This window comes from Palaemon carinicauda, chromosome 6 (genome assembly GCF_036898095.1).
Source record: "Palaemon carinicauda isolate YSFRI2023 chromosome 6, ASM3689809v2, whole genome shotgun sequence".
Taxonomy (NCBI): Eukaryota; Metazoa; Arthropoda; class Malacostraca; order Decapoda; family Palaemonidae; genus Palaemon; species Palaemon carinicauda.
The window spans coordinates 156,825,292-156,848,170 of NC_090730.1; the positions used below are offsets into that span (position 1 = coordinate 156,825,292).

At 40.7% G+C, this 22,879-nt stretch overlaps 1 protein-coding gene across 2 annotated transcripts in view; it reads left to right on the forward strand.

Moving 5' to 3' along the window:
* LOC137642757 (uncharacterized) overlaps positions 1–22,879 on the forward strand; it is an 84,217-nt gene that overhangs the window by 55,353 nt on the left and 5,985 nt on the right. Inside the window, exon 9 of one of the 2 annotated variants that reach the window (XM_068375599.1) lies at positions 7,159–7,396. In XM_068375599.1, coding sequence (XP_068231700.1) covers positions 7,159–7,360 — 202 coding nt within the window. In that variant the 3' untranslated portion in view covers positions 7,361–7,396. The remainder of the gene's footprint in view (positions 1–7,158; positions 7,397–22,879) is intronic. The other variant, XM_068375600.1, reaches the window with a different exon arrangement.

The window sequence follows — 22,879 nt, forward strand, 5'->3', positions numbered from 1 at the left end:
TTGTCGCTGTACTTCCTCGCAACCCCATGGTTGACAGTTCACAGACTGTGCAGCAGTACCATGATCTTGTGTCCGGCTCCGTCACGCATCCACCAGTGCGACCGGATTCAGCGAGTCAGACGTTGCCCACTCCGTTGCCGTTTCCTCATCAGTTTCGGATGAGGAACCCTCTGATGAGAACATGGCTGAACAAGAAGATCAATCCCCAGCCCTGCTATCCATCCAGAAGATGCTGAAGAAGGAATACGGCCCTGTCAGGCTGTGGATGAGTCTGGTTAGGACACTGTCATCCGTGGTTCAATTGGTGTCACTTGGAAGACTACACCTCCGTCCTCTTCGGTTTCATCTAGCTCTTCACTGGAAAAGGACAAGACGCTAGAAGCGGTCTCGATCCCGGTTTCCGGAAGATAAGTCTGGTCTAACCTGAGGAAAGGACTTTATCAACCTTTTATAGGGTCTTCCCCTGACTGTTCAGACTCCCAACCACGTTCTCTTCTCAGACGCATCGGACGTAGGCTGGGGTGCGACCTTAGGCGGTAGGGAATGCTCGGGATTATGGAACTCGAGTCAAAGGACAATGCATTTTAACTGCAAGAAGCTTCTGGCAGTACGTCTGACCTGGAAAAGCTTCAGGTCTCTCCTTCAAGACAAAGTAATGGAGGTCAACACGGACAACTCCCTGCTTTGATGTTCATCTCCTAGCAAGGAGGGACCTACTCTCTGACATGGTGCGAGTTCGCTAGTGACCACCTCTCCTGTTCAACAGGTCTAGACTTTTCACTAGTAACAATTTCTTCCAAGGCAACTTGAATGTCTTAGCAGTTTGTCTCAGTAGGAAGGGACAATAATTCCAACATATTGGACCCTCCACAGAGATGTATGCAAGAGACTTTGGGTCACCTGGGGCCAGCCAACCATAGATCTCTTCGCAACCTCGATGTCCAAGAGGCTCTCAATACTTTGCTCACCTATCCCGGACCCAGCAGTGGTTCTTTTAGATGCCTTTCTACTAGATTAGTCTCATCTAGATCTATATGCATTCCCTCCGTTCTAGATTGTCAACAAGGTACTGCAGAAGTTCGCCTCTCACGATGGGACAAAGTTGACACTAGTTGCTTCCCTCTGGCCCGCGAGAGAATAACTTACCGAGGTACTTCGATGGCTAGTAGACGTTCCCAGAACTCTTCCCCTAAGGGTGGACCTGCTACGTCTGCCACGCGTAAGAAGGTACTCCAAGGCTTCCACGCTCTTCGTCTCACTGCCTTCAGAGTATCGAAAGACACTCGAGAACTAGAGGTTTTTCGAAGGAGGCAACCAGAGCGATTGTTAGAGCAAGGAGAACATCCACCCTTAGAGTCTACCAATCGAAGTGGGAAATCTTCCTAAACTGGTGCAAGTCAGTATCCGTATCCTCGACCAGTACCTCTGTAACTCATATAGCTGACTTCCTCTTATATCTGAGGAAAGAGCGATCTCTTTCAGCTCCCACTTTCAAGGGTTACAGAAGCATGTTGGCATCAGTCTTCCGTCACAGAGGCTTAGATCTTTCCAACAATAAAGATCTACAGGACCTCCTTAAGTCTTTTGAGACCACGAAGGAGCGTCGTTTGGTTACACCTGGTTGGAATTTAGACGTGGTTCTAAGATTCCTTATGTTAGACAGGTTCGAACCACTTCAATGAGCCTCCCTGAAAGATCTCACCTTTAAGACTCTTTTCCTGATATGCTTAACCACAGCTAAAAGAGTCAGTGAGATTCATGCCTTCAGCAAGAACATCGGATTTTCATCCGAAACGGCTTCATGTTCTACATCTTGGTTTTCTAGCCAAACACGAGCTGCCTTCTCGGCCTTGACCAATATCGTTCGTTATTCCAAACTTATCGTATGGTTGGAAATGAACTAGAAAGAGTATTATGTCCTGTAAGAGCTCTTAAGTTCTATTTTAAAAACCTTTACGAGGCCCGTCTGAAGCTTTATGGTGTTCAGTTAAGAATTCATCTTTGCCTATGTCAGAGAATTCTTTATCCTATTATTTTCAGACTGTTAATACGAGAAGCTCATTCCTTTCTGAATGAGGAAGACCAAGCTTGGCTGAAGGTAAGGACACACGAAGTTAGAGCTATCACAACTTCCGTGACCTTTTAATAAAATAGATCTCTGCAAAATATTTTCGACGCAACCTTTTGGAAAAGCTAATCAGTGTTCGCGTCTTTTATCTTAAGAATGTCTAGTCTCTTTACGAGAACTGCTACACTCTGGGACCATTCGTAGCAACGAGTGCAGTAGTGGTGGGGGCTCCACCACTACAATTCCCTAATTCCAGAACCTTTTTAATCTTTCTCTTGAAATATTTCTGGGTTGTCCGGAAGGCTAAGAAGCCTTCCGCATCCTGGTTGATTTGGCGGGTGGTCAAATTCTTTCTTGAGAAGCGCCTAGATTAGAGGTTGTGATGAGGTCCTTTAGTATGGGTTGCAGCCCTTCATACTTCAGCACCTAGGAGTCGCTCAGCATCCTAAGAGGATCGCTAGGCTCAGTAAGGAAGACGTACTTGAAAAGGCAGAGTAATGGTTCAAGTCGACTTCCTTACCAGGTACTTATTTATTTTATGTTTGTTATTTTGAATAACGGCTAAAATAAGATTCGGGATACTTAGCTTCTTTGTTAACATGTATGCTGGTCTCCACCCACCACCCTGGGTGTGAATCAGCTACATGATCATCGGGTAAGATTAATATTGAAAAATGTTATTTTCATTAGTAAAATAAATTTTTGAATATACTTACCCGATGATCATGAATTTAAGGACCCGCCCTTCCTCCCCATAGAGAACCAGTGGACCGAGGAGAAAATTGAGTTCTTGTTGACAAGAAGTACTTGAGTACCTACTCACAGATGGCGCTGTTGTGTACACCCCCACTTGTATAGCGATCGCTGGCGTATCCCGACCGTAGATTTCTGTCGGGCAACAGAGTTGACAGCTACATGATCATCGGGTAAGTATATTCAAAAATTTATTTTACTAATGAAAATAACATTTTTCATGGTTTTTATCAGTTCAGAATAGGTATTAATGATTGTCAATTACTTGAAGGTTGTGCTTTACTGCACTCTTGTAAGTATTATGTACAGATCAATTAATCTATGGTTTTAATTTTTGCTTTTCTTCTGGTGTTAAGTCATAATTCTGTGATTTCTTGTATATTATGGGTGTTTTGACCTAGAAATGATCTAATAAAATTACATAGTGCCTTTGGGCTGTTCACTCCTGAACAGTTATACTGTACATTATTAATTATTAGCCAGTAATTCAGTGAACCTCCCATGGTGGTATTCATATTTCTTCTCTGTTGAAACTCATTAAGAGCATCTCTGAAAAAAGGGCTTTTTGATACCGGCTGCGAAGAAACTTTCAGGATACCTCCACAAGTCATCTGTAGCAGTTTACCTGGCAAAGTGGTCCTTGTTCTGTGATTAGTGTCATGAAAGGTATACTGCTCTCCTCAAGGCCACTACACTATTCCCCTGATTGCTGACACCTATTTTCCTACAGGAGAAACTTCTCTCTGTTATTATGGTGAAACACTATTGCGCAGCTTTAAGCTAGGTGTTTAAACTGAAGGTAATTAACCTTTCCTCCTCGTGGGAACTTTCAGCCTTGATCAAAACGTTTTGAACAGTCTTGTCAACTTTCGGTAATCAAACCCCCGACTTGGAGTGGGATAAAGGTTCTGAGGTCCCTAGAGATGGCATTTTTTAACAACTCCTCAAAGCCATGGACAGAAACCCAACTAAAAACAGTTTTCTCCCTTGATGTAGCGTCATCAGTGCGGGCGAGTGAGCTTTATGGTCTGTGTTTATCTAGTATCCCACTCCAAGGGGTGAAGAAACTTGTCATTCTCGTTTGTAGCAAAGACCCAGAATCCATCTATTCATGAAAATCTATTTGACTCCATTTCATCCTTAAGGAGGTAACTGATGACTTAGAGGATTTAGAGGATTTACTACTATGACCTGTTAGAGCAGTCTGTCACTAATGAGACCTGGAGAAAAACCCTTTCCCCTTTCCAGTATTTTGGGCCACCGTAATCAGACTTTACTGATTATTGGAATTAATTAATGCAGCTACCTAACCTAATGTTAAGTAGAAAAGAAAACCATCAAATGAAAATATATAAATAAACAACAAGAAAAGAAAAAATCCTTCTCAGACTGCGTGAATGAAACAAACTTCTCCATAAACACATAAGTTGAGATTTAATATCATAAAGTTCAATACGAACTTTGGACATGTTATTCGTCTGAACACTAACTTCTTCTTTACCCAAATCAACTTGCTTAGCCTTCTCAGGATTTTCCCTTGATTTAGAATCTTCTTTTCCTTTACATTTAGTGTCACTATCACAAACCCGTTACGACATTAGCTGGACGTATTCTTCCATAACATTGCTGGCCTCAACACATGACAGAAATGGGAGTGATTTTGTACAACCCATTTGTACAATTGGTACCTAAATGGATCTAAGCTAACAGAAGACACATGTGAATACAGTAGAGTTAAATAACTCTAGAAAAAACTCAACCCAAGTATAGTAGTTAATCTGGAAATGGGTTTGTGCTAAGGATATTTGCAGTTGACATTTAATGATATAACGAGAATACTATACCGAGAGTATACCCACGTCTGGTTTAGTTGCCATAGAACACCACACATGATGTACACTACTAAAAAATCATTGGTGTTAAAAATTGAGAATGGTTATTTAAATCTTTTAATGAGAGACATCAATTCTGTATAAATAGCCTTAAAGAGGAAGCCAGGTGAACTGCAGATAAGCCTTATTGAAATAATGTGGTAGTCATCAATAGGATCTATAGGTATCATTCTTCAAAATAAACGATATTTTTACAAGTTTAATGTTTTGAGAGCGCGTCTATGGCCTGGAAAATTTTTTTCTCATTAGAAACAAAGGAAATTCACTTGATATATTCCACAGGTCTATGAATAAATATACCGTATATGACTGTGTAAAGAGCAAAATTTTAGAACCAGTTTTGGATGAAAAAAGTCAGGGTTTAACCATCATACTAGAGCTACTTTTGAAATTATGAAAATATTTATTTTCTTGACCTCTGTTGTGCTGTTGGTTGGGTGTTCTAATTGCATATGGTTCATTAATAGGTTAGAAGTTTGGAAGGATTGCTTAAAATCGTCTAGTATACTGTACTCATTTTAATTACGTAATTGAGTAAAATAGGAATATTTACCGGTAGTTACATCTTTATTTATTTGTAGTACTGTACTCAAGCTCTGATGTGTGAACCTGTTGGTAGGCTAGAATTTTCCATATTTGTACCGGTAATTGATTTTTCTACTTGCATAGTAGTTAGGAAGGATTGACTTAACAGTGTATAATATTCTCAGTACTGTATAATCATCGTAGTTGTGTGCTCAAGTAAAGTAGAAGTAAGAATTATTTTTTCTCTATTACAATACGTCCGTCACCAAAAACTTGTTTCGGACAACTAAGAATGTTTACATTATTTGCCAAGAGATGGCGGTAGTGGTGATTGTCCGAAAACTCAAAATTTGTAGGGTACCAGTATCTTACTAAGGTTTACAGGAAAACAGTGATACAAACAAGTTGGCTGGTATAAAAATGGTTGTTTGCCATTTAAGGGCTGTGGCATTCGGGTATAAGTAGTAGTAAATTTGCCAAACAGCTACTGCTAGTTTTCAAGAAAGATAATTTTGCTTAGCAGTTTTGAAGGATTGAGGTAGAATCCTATATCCTTATCACAATTATATAGTTGTATGTAAAGGTAAGTTTATTAAAGATAAGACTATTTAATTTTTATCTTTATTGCAAAAACATGTTTTCATAGTTGCAAAATATTGAGTGAGAATAGGAGTAAGAAGGTTAGGAAGGATGATATGTAAACATTGAGTGAATACTGTAAATAGTGTGTTCAAATTCACATTGTTTTTGTTTTATACTTTCTTAAATAGAAATGGTGATTATTTCATAAACTAAAAATATAGGTATATAATAGTAACAACAATAAAGATTATATGGGTGGTAAGATTTATAATAAAAGTGAAGTAACATTATGCTGGCCTTGAATTTGCCGTTCGCCCATTACATGGAGTATATGATAAAAATGCTTTATTTAAAGAAAATTTTTGAGTTCGCCCTTTACATAGGGCCGTCCTGTACAGTATATGGTAATATACGGTACATATACACTTATTTTTTAATGATTTTAATGGAATTAAGGGAACAAATTGTAACCCATAACATCAGAAATAGATACAAATTAATATTTCTCAATAGAAAAATAAACATTGACAAATTAACCCTCGCTTTACCATTAAGGAAAATCGTGACTGGCATGATGGAGACGATAGAAAGGAGTCGTTATTGCTTGAAAGGACAATCTCCCTCCATGAGAATTCCTTGAACTACGTTCACTTTAACTAACTGAATCACTGGATATACGTTTTATGGACACTCGGTCACTTAAAGGACATTTGATTTTGGACAAGGAACCTATGCAGCTAAGATTATATTAGCCTTTTCTTTAAATTGGAATGAAAATGGGGTAAAATTCATGTGAACACAGCGTGACTGATTTTTTGCTTTTCGCATTAGGATTTGTCCACAAAAACTGCACATACAGAGGGAAATTTTTCTTTGTAGGTCAATACAATGATTGTAAACTTATTTGAATTTTTATGAGTGTCAACCGATTTGCTCATATTTAGTCACTTGTAAACCGAGGTACGATTGTATTACTTGGTTACTTGCTTGTAGGACGTGTGTGTTCACCTAGTGGCGTATGTCAACTTCATTAGTGAGGTCACCTAGTAAAGTAGTGTCCTTGACCACAAAGTGTAGGTTCGATCTCTTGATATCACACACTTTTCTTGCACCGAGTTGTTCCCAGATGGGAACGTATAGGGGATTGAGAGAGGAAAGATTTCATCTTTTAATTTTAGGTCGAGAACCTCTTACTCCTTAGATATTAGCAATGTGCCCTGCAGATAAGTATCGCAATAAGTTTTATAAAAAAAAATGTTTTTACCTTATGTTTCATTAAATTTTGTTTTTTCTTTATTGGAGGGATGCAGAAATATTTAATAATTATTTTTATTTTAGGTATTCGGTTGAAGTTGCTGATTTTGACTTCGGCGCTAGTGAAGACCCAGAGTACAAAACTCTGTGTGAACAATTGAAAGAAGCTATTACTCAGGCTATCAAAGGTCAAGAATGGGACAGTGATGAAGATAACAAATGGCGAGATCGTTCACATGTTGTGGAAAGGCCTAGGGTAAGGGATTACGGTACTGTGCCCCGATGACTGTGTTGATTGAACTTGACTGAACTCAGTTTGAAGGTATGATTGAGAGCATGAATATAGACTGTAGGTCTCCATAATGATATTCATCTGCCCTGGCTACTTTAAATTCTTTATCCTTTTTACTATGTTAATTTAGTAAATTTTTAAGGATACTTTTAAGTAAGATTTATATTTTGAATTCTGTTTCAATATGTTGAAAATGTGTGTGAATTGTGAATTTGAGTTTTTCTCAATTTTTACTTTAGTGCCCTTTCCATATTCTATATTTTTTCTATAACTTTTATGTAGATATAATTCCCATGTAATTCTGACTCTAAAGCAAACAGGGCTTCTTAAATCGAGTTGGCTGTGTTGTTTGTAGGTGTTGAAATATTACAAATGATCGTAGAAAATAACATTATTAACTTTTGAAAATGTCATTTGAAGTGGTTATACAGATAGTCTAAAGCCCATATAATCTTTGAAAGGGAATGTATTAGACTTGTAGTAAGGTCAAAGTTTTTTGAAGGTATGTTAAGAGTCAAAAAGTTTATTTGGTATACGAGTTATTACTTTTACCAATGAGATGTTTCTCTTAAATATAAGCAACTGAAGTTGTAAGGGAAGACTACATTCCGGTGTTTGGTGACTGAAAATCCAAGTATATTTGAGTAAATGTTAGGTTGCATGATCTTCCACAAGTGTCAATGATATTGATAAATTGTCATTTGTTGTAGGATGCTTTTTTTTTTTTTTTTTCTTTTTTTTTTAAATGAGAGTTGCTTAATAGCTAATGTACTTTTAAGTTGTAAAGTGTACTTATTATTTACAATTTTGAAGTATTTAGTTTTATTTTTGTAAATATATGATACTTTAATTTCTAGCCAAATACATGAAACACATTTTTCTAAATGGTTATCCCATGTTTTATCCATTTCTGACCATGAATATTTGGACAAACCACTCATTTAAGTTTTCCTACCCTTCATACATTATGAGAGATCCCTGTGGTAAACTTGGATTTTTTTTGGGTAAGGAACAAAAAAAAATTCAATGGTTTGCAGCCGTAGTATTGGTCAGATAATGTAAACACAAAAAAAACACAAGATTAACTAGTTGGAAAAATACATGGTTTTGTAATTGGTGTGAAATTAACGTATCATAATTACCATAAATTTATATCATGTCCCTCTAATGGTCTTTGCTCCATGGTGGTTGCTTTGCTCACAAATAAACATTATTTCAAGCTCGTATGAAAGTGATGAAAGTGGTGACAGGTCATGGATGTGCTGCACATATCAACCATGTGGGTGATTTTTTCTAATTTCAGTTGAACAGCAACAGATACAGTAAAAAGTGAACGGAAGTCTTATAAATACAGTATAAACTATTTAAAAAAAACACTAGATGAAATTACACTATAATTTTGAAATAGATTGAACTTCCTTTTGGAAGATGACCTCTTGCAATGGTAATCATGCTGGAACGAAAGAGGAGGGGGGAAATAGTTCTTGTAAAATAACATCCGGGAACTTATGGTAACATAAAGACTAGGAAGCTGTTATTTGGTTCAAATGGCCAGCTATTGATTACGTCACCTTAAGAACAGGAAAGGTCTCACAAGCAATTGCAAACAATGCATGTGTAGTAATCCACCATCAGTCTCTCAAACATAAACTGCTGACTTTTATAATGAAAGGGTGTACCTGTTTTAGCTTATTGATATGTAAATTATCATAACTCAGGCCCCATTAGTCATATAGAGAAAAATGCCAAAATAGCACTTATCCATGTCTTATAGCGAATTCCAGTTTGACTAAATATTTAAGTATATTTTTACCCAATTTTTTAAAACATATTAATTCCTTTTTTGGGTTTATCATAGGCATAATTAGATTGGGCCTTCAATTATTTGTACATCAATCATTATGCTAGTTTAATTTGTTTCTCAAATTAGCATAGCCTTTGTTCTTGTCTGATTATTTTTACTTGTATCCGTTAGTCATACAATAACCTTACTTATGAAAAGGTTATGTTGTGAGGATGTTCACAAATGCAAATTGTCCTTGCCTTTTAGGCCAACACTGTACTGTATAGTGTAGTATCATATGTTATCACTACTGAAATAATTTTTGAAGTGCAAAGACCTATTGGATGGGTAATCAAATGTTTTGTAGCCTGAGTTCTAATATCATTGAAAAGAAGGGTGAAGCTTAGTCACAAAGGAAGCAGTAGATCTGCCTCATAAGAGTAGAGAGGTTATGTGTTGCAAAAATTACAAGCAGGAAAAGGATTCTAATCCTTAATGGGAGAAGAAAAGAAATGGTCACTGGACTGTATTTCAAGGGGTAGCCTTTTCTCTGGGCTAAATTGTGTTTGATAAGTGTTACAAGACCATTTGACGTGAGTAATTTTCTTGAGCTCAAAGGACAGTGACCAAAATAGTACCTCTTTTAAAAAAAGTAAATCTACCAAGCAGAAAAGAGGAAGGGGATTAAGTAATAAGGGAGATTGGGATCCTAGATGAAATATTGTCTTAGCTCCAATCATTTCAAAAAGAGAAAAACCGAGAAACCAAATAAGACGCCCTAAATATAAGAGTAATACTCCAAGCTGATGTGATAGGATCAGTTTATCTTGAAGTTTCTGTAGCTGAAATGAAGAACAGTATATACTGTACCCTATTTCCCAAAAGACCATTTCACTGATAAAACCCTGGGATGTCTTAAGACAAGTTAGAATCAGCATGAATTTCCAAATTATTGAGGAAATAATTTGAGGTTAAATTTCCATCAAAAGCAGTTAAAGAATTGTATGAGAGAGAAAACAATGTTTAATTCATGGAATTTAACCAAGTTTTAGGGTCATCATTCAGATGAAGATGCAAGATCAGTTAGTAAATGAAGTCAGCAGTTTCAAACTGATTGAGATCAACAGAGGTGATAAAATAGCATGAGTGGTTGAGTCATTATTGGCAAAATCAAAGGTTAGTGATAAGATAAACTTAAATTCATTAATTAATGGGAAGAAAAGAGTAGGTAATAGAACAGGATCCTGAGGAACACCTTATAAGATATAACAATGAAATAATCATTGGATCCATCAAGTACTCTTCCCTTTGTGTGCATACAGCTTGATCATCACACTGAAACTTGGCACACGTGCTTAAGCAGGATCTGTATAGAATTCCTAGTTCTTTAGGATTATCTTGCCCCTTCAAGTGAAACCACATCTTTTGCAGCAAAGTAAACTAGGACAGCTAAAGAGTAGGTTCATAGTAACATGCATGAATCCTATGGAAATCAGTTGAGGTCAGGTCACACTTACTTCCCTTATCATTGTCTCCTTCATCCAAAAAATATATATTTTTTATTCTTAAGTAGAAAAACATTATTCTACAATGAATGAAAGAGAGATTCTAAGTGTAATGCGCGTACTTGTAAGTTTCATGCCGGAGTTGCTAAGCAAATCACTTATATAGAAGTGTTTTGGATCAATGAAACAATAGTTTTAAGATGTAAATACAAACCTAAGAAATAGAACGAGCTGACTCATCTTTTGAAGAAGAAAAAAGTTATAGGAATTAGGGACCACAAAAAGAAGAGCATGTATTCCAATTTAAAAGACAGATAGGATACATTACTTAGGTGTTCAAGTTTATTTTATCTGTAAATGAATGTAACGGCCTTAAGGAATAGAATTTTACTGTAACTGGCAATATAGGTTTATTGTAGCTAACACAATCAAATCTGGTAGTGCAGTACAGTCCACTAGTTGTTTTTATTGGGTGTGGTCATATCAGGTTTCGACATAGTCCATTTTTTCCAAATCACATTACTTCCATGAGGATGTATCATTTTTACCGAGTGCTTGCAGAGTTTTCTTCATCTGTGAGAATCTGTTAGATTTTGCATATAAACCAGACCCTCCACGATGTCTCCTTGTTTTCTGCAGTAGAATACCAAATTTATTATACAGTATTTTGTATGGATTATTTATCTTTTATGATTTCTGTGTAAATGGTTGTGCCATATTATGGAGTATTATACTGTCATGTGTATTATTTGTAAAATGTTTCTTTATAGTACAAGATTTGCTATATCTTTTTATTGAATAACTGGAGGTTGTCATTACTCAAGGTCGCTGCTACCTTCTGTACCACCCTCAGGGCTATACTATGTTTTCTATGCGAGAATCCTGTAATGTTAGACATGTTCTACCATATAGAATTATACTGTATATGGGAATGATTTCCTATATAGTTATATTAAATTAATGCTAAGCAAAAATATAAAACCCCTACCAATTCAGTAATCACTACTAATTAGATGGTCTTAAAATATTTTTGTAACCGATACACCCCTTATTTTAAATTGAATAGCTTTGCTTATAATTATATTTTCTAAATCATGGGTTATAATTGTAAGCACTGTGTGTATGGGAGATGGTAATGAGTGCATAGAAAAGTCATACATACGGGAGAATCTTGGCCATGAGTGGAAGTGACAAAAAATGAAAACATCATTCTTTTATGTTAAAACTTTGAAATATTACAAACTTGGTGTAGGTGTAGTGTTTATGAACATCAGTTGTGATGATATCATTACCATTTATTATGAGGTGAAATGAAAGATCTAAATTCTGATGAGGTTAAGAAATTGTGAAAAATTTAGGCAAACTAAACGAACATTATAAAGAATAGTACCAGAATCAACTAGAAAAAAGGTGATTATAATTTGAATATACAAAGGTACTTCAACAACGAATTGGATATTTTTAAAGCAAAATTTTCAACATGATACATTCATGTCAAAAAGGATCTACATCTGAAAATTGTAGCTCAGCATAAGGGAATTCAAGAATTGTTTCTAAAATACAAGTGACTGTTATGAAGACTTTGCAAGTGTTATTTTCTCCAAGCTCATCTTCTATCAACCTTAATTTGGGTAAGTGGAAATTTGAAAAGTTTGTGGGTTGGGTAAATTTTAATTTTCACACTACTGCTCTGCTGTCAAAACTAATTATTAGATGCATCATGTATAAGAGAGTAATTTTACCTTTTTCTTCACCGTATTTTTCAGCTTGAAGTAGGTCTTGAGTAATTGTGTATGTTGTATTTATGCATCATAGAATATTGTGTTGGAAAAAAGTATGCGTGAAAAATTTATGCATGCAAACGGGCTTCTTTGTCCATTACTCAAGTTGTCTGGTTCCAGTTTTGAGGAAATACTGAGACATGTTACAGCCCAGTTATTTGAACGTTTTTCTCTTGCTTTTTATGAAAAATGCATAATATATTCCTAATATTTTGTTGTCTATGGGTATTGTCGCGGAAACTACCTGTGGTAATAATACGTTTAATACCCCATTCCCTGTCCATAGTGAACAAAAGAAAAGAATCATAGTTTGTGGATTTACTGGGTACTTTGAAATTTATTCATGATTTTTTTTTCTTTGTACAATTTTGTAATATGGTGTTGAACATTTTATCTGTTAACATTGTCATTATAATTGTGTTTGTACAGTAATTCATCTGGTGCCTTTCTAAATTTTAATTGTTCCGTAACCGAAATACAAACCACACTATTTACAGAGGGTTTACCTTTTAGCGCAGCTGAAATGACGAGCCAATAGTTTTAACGAGGGTTAATTACCCCCGCGCTAGTTAGCGGGGGGTGGGGAAGGGTAGCTTGCAACCCCTCCCCCCTCCACACCCCGGTGACTTGCTTCACTTCACTTCTGGCTCGGCGGTGATCAGACGTGTCTGCTCATCGTCCTCGTGACAGCCTTTAATTTTTTGCTTTTTCTTTTCAGCGTGTGTGTTGGTTGGAAGTTGACCTTCATTATTTTTTTTTCTTTACAATGCATACATGCCCTGGAGTTGCCGGTCGTCCTTGTGGGACTTTCATGTCGGACGTAACTACGGATCCGCACACCCTCTGCCCTCAATGTCGGGGCCGACGGTGTGACCAGGAGAACATGTGCCGTGAGTGCAGGGAGTGGTCTGCCTCCCAGTGGGAGAGGTTTGGCCGTCGGCGTAAGAAGAAGTCCAAGAGAGACCGTTCTCCTCCGGGGTTAGCCTTGAAGGAGGAAGGTTCTCGGGACTCTTCTTCCGCCGCCCAAACCTCCTCCGAAGCTCCCCCTCGTCCGCCTCCTAAGGAGAGTCGGCCGAGTGGGAGCGCAGGCCCTTGTTCTGTTTCCCGACCTTCGGTGGGGGGAGAGGGCGTCGCCTCCCATAGCGAGGCGGTTCCCCCTCCTCCTCCGGGGGAGGTTATTGATAATGCCTTAACCAATGATGATCTTTTACAGATTTGGTCGTCCCTGGGGCTTAAGGGCTTGCCCTCCAGGGTCGCTTTTATTGACCTTGTCTCGTTGGGGGCCGCTGTTAAGCAGTCGCCGGCGGTTAGCAGAGGTAGACCCTCTGTCTATTGTCGACGTCGTGGTGACAGAGGCCTCCGACGTGGCTGGGCAATCCGCCGCAGGTGCTGTTGCGGATGATGGTGCTAAAGGCTCTCCTCCCCTTTCCGTACATCCTTCGAAGGGGGAAGTGAGTCCTTCGGTCTCTGCTGCTGCTCAGCTTCCTTCTGAGGGAAGTGCTTTGACGGAGAGACCCCTTCGGAGGACCGATGGTCCCGACGATCTTTCCCGAGGCCGCCTCCGCCGTAAGGCTCACCGTCCGCTACGCCACAAGGGCCTCCCTTCCCCTTACAGGGGGACTAAGAGGCGCCTTTTTGGGTCTTCATCCTCCGGGGGGACTCTCCTCGTCAGCCTCAACCTACAGCTCCGCCTTCCTTGAACCTCTCTGCAGACCGTTCACCATCTCCTGCCAGATCTTCGCCTTCTGGAGAACTCGTCACCTGACGGGCAACGGTCCCTTCGGGGCTAAGGGATCCTTCCCTTCCTCGAGCAGTGCTAGCGCACAGGCGCTCTCCTGATCTTCAGCGCTCTCCTGCTCGTCAAGACTCTCCTGCTCGCCGACGCTCACCTGCTCGTCGGCGATCTCCTGATGTTCGCCCTCCTCGCCAGCGCTCTCCTGCTCGTCAGCTCTCTTCTGAGCGTCAGCGCTCATTTGAGGACCATCGCCCTGCGGTCTCCGACCACCCTATAGTTCCTGCTGAGCTCCCTACTCACCATCTGCCTGGTCCTGTGGCTTCGCAACATCGTGCTGCGCGTGTCAAAAACACATGTTCGCCAACGCGCCAGCGATCTTCCAGTTCCTGCTCGTGAATGCGCCGCACCACCTGCCGCGCCACCTGTCCTTTCACATGACACGCGTCGACCTTCTGCTCGCCAGCAATCTCCGGCTCGCCAGTGTACCAACCGTGTGTCACACAATTGTACATAATTCCTTTTGTATATAATATGCTTGTATCTTCGCTCTTCTCTCGCACTCAAACGAACATGAAAATTCATGTCTGCTGTTTTGCTCTGAACATTGTCTGTCTCTCGAACATGTTATGTCCTGTTGCCTTGAGGTTTTGTATATAAAGAAGAGTGTTCCTTAATATATAACTCGGTCGTTTCCAATCTGCCTTTGAGTTCACCACTCCTCACCACGGCCCGTCACATTGGTGACCCCGGAGTGACTCGCTCCTCCCGCCTCCCCAACCCCCTGCCTCTCACCGTTACTATGACGCCGTCAACGCATACCTTCTGCAGCAGTACTCGCCGTCGCCAGCCGCCCGTATAGCAACGCTTTTTCAGCTCTCTCAACAACCGTTGGGGGACCAAAGGGCTTTGCTCACCCTCGGGAAAATGACCAGTATTACTCGCCTGCAACCTGCCGCACACGGCTCTCCTCGTGAGGTGAACCTAGTTCGTGCCCTTATGGACAGCCACTTCATGACCTTCAAAACCTCCACCAACGCCTCCACTCGTGACGAAGAGGACACCTATTCAACTTCAACCGAAGCTGACGTGAATGCCGTAGGACACGCCTATGAATGCCGTAGGACACGCCTATAAATGCCGTAGGACACACGCCTATGAATGCCGTAGGACACACTCGCCTATGAATGCCGTAGGACACGCCTATGAATGCCGGAATTGACTCTGTTTTCGGACGCGTCAAAAGAAGGGTGGGGGGCGCACGTTCTGAACCAGAGGGCCTCAGGCCTTTGGTCAGAATCAGAAAAGTGCCTACACATCAACCTGCTAGAATTGAAGGCCGTCTTTCTGGCTCTTCAGCAGTTCCAACGGTCCCTGGCGGGTCACTCCGTGGTGGTGATGAGCGACAACACCACGGTAGTGGCTTATATCAACAAGCAGGGAGGCACTTTTTCGCAACAGCTATCCCATCTTGCAGTAGAGACTCTGAGGTGGACCGAAACCCACTCGATAACACTATCAGCTCGCTTCATTCCTGGCAAGAGGAATGTGCTCGCCGACAGTCTGAGCAGGGCTTCTCAGATAGTGAGTACCAAGTGGTCTTTGGATCCTCAGATAGCCAACAAAGTCCTGACTTTGTGGGGTTCCCCGACTGTGGACTTCAAGCTGCCCCTGTACTGCTCCCCAGTCCCGGACCCCAAGGCACTCTGGCAAGATGCTTTCCAGCAACGGTGGGACAACATCGACGTGTACGCCTTCCACCATTCTGTCTGATGAGAAGGGTGCTCAACAGGACCAGACTATCGGTCAACTGTTCGATGACTCTGGTATCTCCGCTATGGCATCACTTGGAATGGTTTCCGGACCTTCTGCAACTCCTGACGGAACTCCCAAGGGAGCTTCCTCCACGACACGAGCTTCTCAGACAACCCCACTCTGGCGTCCCTCACAGGGCCGTAGCCTCGCTTCGGCTTCACGCCTGGAGACTATCCAGCGTCTCCTCGCGGAGAGAGGCTTTTCGCAACAGGTTGCGGAGAGAATGTCTCGGGACCTGCGAAGGTCCTCTGAGGGAGTCTACCAAGCAAAGTTGAGAGTCTTTTGTGGTTGGTGTCGTGGAATGGGTATCTCTCCACTCAATGCCACTATTCCAGCAATAGCGGACTTCCTCGTGTATCTGCGTGAAGAAATGCGCCTTTCTGTCTCGGCAGTGAAAGGCTATCGCTCAGCCTTAAGCTTGGCCTTCAGATTGAAGGGCGTGGATATTTCTTCATCGCTAGAACTCTCTTTACTCATACGTAGCTATGAGCTTACCTGCCCCCAGTTGGAAGTGAGACCCCCTCCTTGGAACGTGGTTCGAGTCCTCAGGTCTCTTAAGAGACCTCCCTTCGAGCCATTACGCCAGGCCTCCGATCGCCACCTGTCTTGGAAGACGGCTTTCCTACTCGCCTTGGCTTCGGCCAAGCGAGTTAGTGAACTTCATGGTCTCTCGTACGCCATCGCCCATTCAAGGGGATGGGGGGAGGTAACGTTCAGGTTCGTCCCTGAGTTTGTTGCCAAGACTCAGAATCCTGGAGTGCCGGATCCTCGGTTCGACTCTTTCAGGATCGCGAGTCTCCGTTCTGTAACAAGCGACCCAGACCAGCTGCTACTATGTCCAGTGAGGTGTCTGAGGCACTACTTGAAGAGAACGGCTGCAGTCCGTCCTCATGTGCGAGCTTTGTTTGTGAGCACAGGCAGGACTAAGAGGAGGGTCACCAGGAACACCATCTCAGCTTGGATTCGAAGGGTTATCCACCATGCCCTGAATCCTGACCCTCCTCCGTCATGTCGCCCTCGGGCCCACGATGTCAGGGGTATTGCTACATCCCTGGCCTTCAAGAGAAACTTCTCTGTGATGCAGGTACTTCAAGCTGGGGTCTAGAAGCGTCAAACAACCTTCACAGCCCACTACCTGCAAGACGTGACCCACAGGAGCCTCGATACGTTTTCTATCGGCCCTGTGGTGGCTGCACAACAGCTGGTCTAACCTCAGGCTCCTTTTGGAAAAGTAGCAGTAGGTTGAGGGCGTTGTTACCCGGACTTAGTCTACGTGAATGAAAGAGTATGTCTGACCCTTACTTCTTTCTTCATTCTCCCCTCTCTTGGGGAAGCAGCATCCTGGTCCTCGCATAGCTGACCTCGACCTCTGCAGGTAACCCATGCTTCTTTGTGCTCCTAGTATTAAGCTTAATACTGTTGCGTCTCCCATACCCTGACGAGGTGGTATGGGGAACGTCCTATCCTAGAATTCCTATCTGAAGGTCTCAAGGTCAACTTCATAGGACGAGTCACACACTCCTCCTCACACTGCTTATGTAGGCCACTCGTTCCTAGCGATGCTAGGAACTTGTGAGGTACAGGGGCTCCCTCTCTCTAGTGCTGCTCACTGAGGGATCGAGCCCCCGGGCAAGCCGAAGTCAGTAAGGCTGGGGACTTTCCACCCTTCCTAAGGGGTAAGTCACCCTCTGTAAATAGCGTGGTTTGTATTTCGGTTACGGAACAAATGACAAATTCGAAGATAATTTGTATTTTTCCTAACCATACAAACCTTAGCTATTTACACATATGTGCCCGCCATCCCTGACCCCCAAGTCAAGTCCTACCTCTAAGTGAAGTGAAGCAAGTCACCGGTGTGTGGAGGGGGGAGGGGTAGCAAGCTACCCTTCCCCACCCCCCGCTAACTAGCGCGGGGTTAATTAACCCTCGTTAGAACTATTGGCTCGTCATTTCAGCTGCGCTAAAAGGTAAACCCTCTGTAAATAGCTAAGGTTTGTATGGTTAGGAAAAATACAAATTATCTTCGAATTTGTCATATTATTGGAAATACCATTTAGTGAGAATATTTATTTATGATCCCCTGTGTGTTTTGGTATTTAACTGATGAAGGCTGTATGCTGTAGTTATTTTGATTAATCTTACCAATGAGGCACATTAGTTAACATGTACAAAGTGCAAGCTTCTTTACCTTAAAGTGAAAAACAAAATGTTGTTCTCAACCCCTATATTTCATCCCTGCGGAAGACTAATTAGTTTGATATCTTACTACTGTTGTACTTTTGGGCAGAAATCACATCTGGTGGTTCACAGAAATTACTCGATCTCTTAATTAATTTCATCTGAGTTGTGTGTCTAATGTTGTTTAGCCAAGACAATGAAAGTTTACTTGAAATTCATTTCGTGGTGAATGTAAATAATGAATGGTATTTAAATCATGAGGTGAGATTTATCCAAATTGTATTTGAAAATACCAATACTCAACATAGTAAAAAATGGCTGGTAAGGGAGGACAACTGGTATTAAATAATTCCCCCACTGATGTCACGTCTCCACAGGTCACTCTCTCGCTTTATATTTTCCTGATTTATCACCAATTCTCTGCTTATCCCTTTTAATACCTGCTCGTTCATATTACAGTACTGTTTTTATAACTAATATTATCCCAATTACCTTTCGTTCATTACAGTATTACGCTTTTTAATCCTGATGTTGCCCCAGTCGCTCCTTCCCCCTCCCCGCCTTTTATCCATTCACATCAAATTAGGATTTTGCCTTCACTGCTCATTCTCATAAATTACTGTTCTCTGACCAAGCCCTATCCCCTACCCACTAACACCCATCAAGCATTACACTGCTTCCCTTTCCTTATTGCCTGTTTCCATTACATTTTTACCCTTCTTTTATCCAAAGGACACTTGCTTCTTTGAGCTAACGCTTCCTTATTGCTACCTTATTGAGATAAGGTCTCCTGTTCCCACGGTTATTGCATATTTATTTTTCTATTCTTCGCGAAGGTGTGCGGTCACATTGTATGTGTAGCGGCAACGTCTGGCATGTGGCCGTGCGAGGGACTCCTCTCATGTACCATGTTTTGGATGAGGGCAAACCTTTATACAGAAAACATTCCCTCAATTTTACCTCAATGATGGTGTGGAACAAAAGTTAGAATAATTTCAGATAAAGTTTTGGAAATACCCCCAATTTATATCGTCGTCGTTGCCCACTCGTGTCCGAGTATTGGGTTCTGTCGTTAGCCATCAGCCTCCTATCTAAAGAGATGAAGAAGGGTGGAAGAAACGACAGAATGCCAGTAGCTGGGTATATTGTTTTGGGTGGTCGTGGCTTTGCAACGGCCACGCACACACACTTGGCCTACACCGTTTTCACTGCGGCTCAAGACATATGAGACAGGCGGCTTCTCCGATGTTGGTTGCATCGGGCTGCCGGGTTCTTGTTATGTCAAGGCCCGCCTTGTTGCCTGCCCGACAGGCATTTCCCTCTTCCGCCGGCGCTGGGAGGCTCCGCCGTTGGGGTCTTGTTTGGTTTGATTTTGGAGTTTTCCTTCTCCTAGCCTTTGCCTATCTTAAATAAAGGAGAAGGCCTATAGGGGTCCAGTCTTGGTCTGGTCTCTCAGAACTGGCCTTAGCGGTATGGTTGAGCCTGCCAGGGTGGGTAAACTACCCCACCGCCATTGCCCAGCCCATCATTGAGACACTCAAGCCCCTCTACTGCAGCAAAGTGCTGGACCATCAGAGGGGGCCAATTTATATAGTAACAGAGAAAGAGCAAGACAAGGTAAGGAGGTGGAGCAGGCTTGAAGAAAGAAGGCATGCCGGTGATCTGTAGAGATGTGGTACCATTGGGGAAATGTGATCAAAACCGGGTAACCTCTGCTATCGGCCATTGAGTATAAGTATATGATTATTTTAATTGCCCCTTTCTGTCTTCTAACAAGTGTGGTAGTCAGCTATGTAACTCACTGGTAGGATTCATTGAATCACTGTAATTAGAAATTTAATGATAAAATTTATTTTGATACTTACCTTGGAGTCATAGATTTCCCCCATCCTCCCCCACTTACAGATATGTATCATATTTGATACGTCTTTGATAGAATAAGTTAGGGACTTTATGTGGTTCAGTTGGACCATCAGGTGCAGTTTTTTACTAGCAGTAAAAGCATAATACTGCGCTGATTGGTCCTCTGGAGAAGGGATAAAGGGATTGAGAGAAAATTTTGGTTTTAATTTAAAGTTGAGAAGCTTACAGTTCTGTAATAACAATGAGACTCCTAGGTTAATGTCAAAATATTAAGTTTTATTATTAAAACAGTATTTGAGGGAAGTGGTTATATATTTCTGAAATTTCTGATAGTTCATGAGTAGTAATTGTAATGAATATCTACTTTGATAAACAGAGTCAACCCAGCCACTTCAGTCATTAAGATGAAGAAAATGTCAAGTCAGATGGTATTACTGTGCACGTGGGCAGATTCCCCTCTTTTACGCAGCTACCATTATTAATGCCTCTGTGATGTGTTCACTGATGTCATGAGGTCCCTTGGCTTACTGCTTTTTAATCAATATTCTTTTAACTGTTAAGTCTAAATTTCATTTAAGGTGATAATCTATCATAATTAACCTCTGTTTTAGAATCAAAATTCTAATAACGTGGATGGATGGTTTTCATGTAATTGTATGCAGTACTTATCATATTTATTTGAAAGGGAGAGCAACTGGTGCTAGAATGCTTCAAATGCTTTGTTGTTTATATTTATTGGATTGCATGTACTGTACTTTATTGGTATTTTAGACCATACGAGTGCTTATCAAGGTTAGCTAATTTTGATTGATATCATTTTTTTACTTGAATGTAGATTTTGTTTGGTTTTCTGATGACTTGAGTTTTCATTTATTATTCTTGGCACAATACTTTCTTTTTTTCTCCAGTGTGCATTTACTTTTCTGTCAAGCATAGCAAGCCAGTTCCAGTGTTGGTGACTCATTAGATATTGTTTTCGTTCAGTAACATCCATTACTCAGCTTGCCTCACTTCAATGTAGCATATCCAAGCCACTTAAACTTGTACTGTTAAAAATCAGTTGGTCCTTAGTGCACATTACAGAGGAGCATGTGACGATTCTCTTTTTGTAAGGCCTTCTGAGAATAACAAATTAAGTTAAAAAAATTAAGGTCTATAAACTCATCACTTACATGTCGGGCAAGGGGGTATTGGTGTGTCATATTATTATCCATTCCACAAAAGACAACCAGTCTCTATACTCATCCTTAACTTGGCTTGCTCTCCTCGGCCATTATGAAAATCTGTCAGTCATTCTGTTTACAATATTGTACAGTCCTCCTCATAACAGTAATTTATAACTTGGTGCTTTTCCTTTGTAAAAAAATAATAAATTTAGAAGGGAAGACAACTTAAAATGCTATAAACACCTATCACAATCTTAAAGGAGGAGCTGTCAAGATTTATTTAAAACAGAGCTTTCCCTTTGCAAGAATACTAACAAATCCAGCACAGAAGTCAATTAAAACTCAGCAAACACTTATAGAATCTGCTAAGGGCAGTGATTCAGTAACACTCCATAGAATCTGCTAAGGGCAGTGATTCAGTAACACTCCATAGAATCTGCTAAGGGCAGTGATTCAGTAACACTCCCTACATGATTACCCACAAACAGCATTTCTTTTGTCAACCAACTTACAAAGCCTGAATTTAAAGATTTTCATTTAAGAGGCACAATGATGTGATCAAGACTGAAAAACATATTGGAATCTAAGACAATATTATCCAACTGATGAATCTTACACAAGTTGCATTATAGAAGGCTTAGGGATGAAATGGGAACCAGAATTACTAACCTTTCATTGAATCTAAGATAACTATATTGATTCTATCCACCACAAAGTTGAGAACAGAAGAATTTAAGCAGTCTTAGAAGTAGCAATTTCCACAGACTTGTAAGAAGTTACTCAATTTATTGGAGTATTTCTCAGAAATAAGGTTATATAATGTTTGAAAGGGGATATTTCCTTACTTTCAAGACTTGCCCCTTTGTTTTCTCTTCATCTTCCCGTATTGTAGGTAGAACGGAGGGGAAATTAGCTGATTTCCTGGTTTGTATACTACAGGAGTGGATATGGGGACTGTACCTGGACCCATTTTGTCAATAGATGTATTAGTGCATACATTTACCTCACTTGGTTAACCTGCAATAAGCTAGTTGCTTGCAAGAAAACGGAACACACTGCTAAGCGAAACATGATGCAAACTATTGAGTTATAGTTGAAACTTCTTTCACTCCAGCAAGATTTAAGGGAATCATATATGTCATGCCATCCACATTTGTAATACAATATATTTTAGGAGCGCTTACTTTAGCGAGTGGAAGGATATTAGGATCCATACTACCCACTCAGTCTTCAGCCTCACAACCTAGTTGTCTTGAAGAGCAAGTAGGATTGCGACATTGCAAGGGTTTAGCAGGAGAATGGTCTAAGTAACTAAATAATTTGATGCTTTGTGATAGGCTGTAGAATCTGTACTGCTCTGCAAACTTCCTTGCTGAAAGAAACATCATTAACACAAGACTCAACTTAAGGAGTTAGGTTTGGCAACATGCTGGGTAGGACCAGAGTTACTGCTTTTAAGTGAGGGTTCACTGGACTTCTGGATTTTTAACAATAGATGCTAGTGATGTCAAGAGCTTATGAAGCTGATCACTATTGAAAGGTGGCAGATTATGAGAAGTTTTTGAAGGTGGAGCTAGGTCATTATCATAGTCATCCCTGCTATAATCAACTTGTCTAGCCTTCCCTGTCTTTTCCCTGAACTAAAACCATGTTTCCTTTTGCGCTTTGAACTGTTAACGGCAACCTTTAA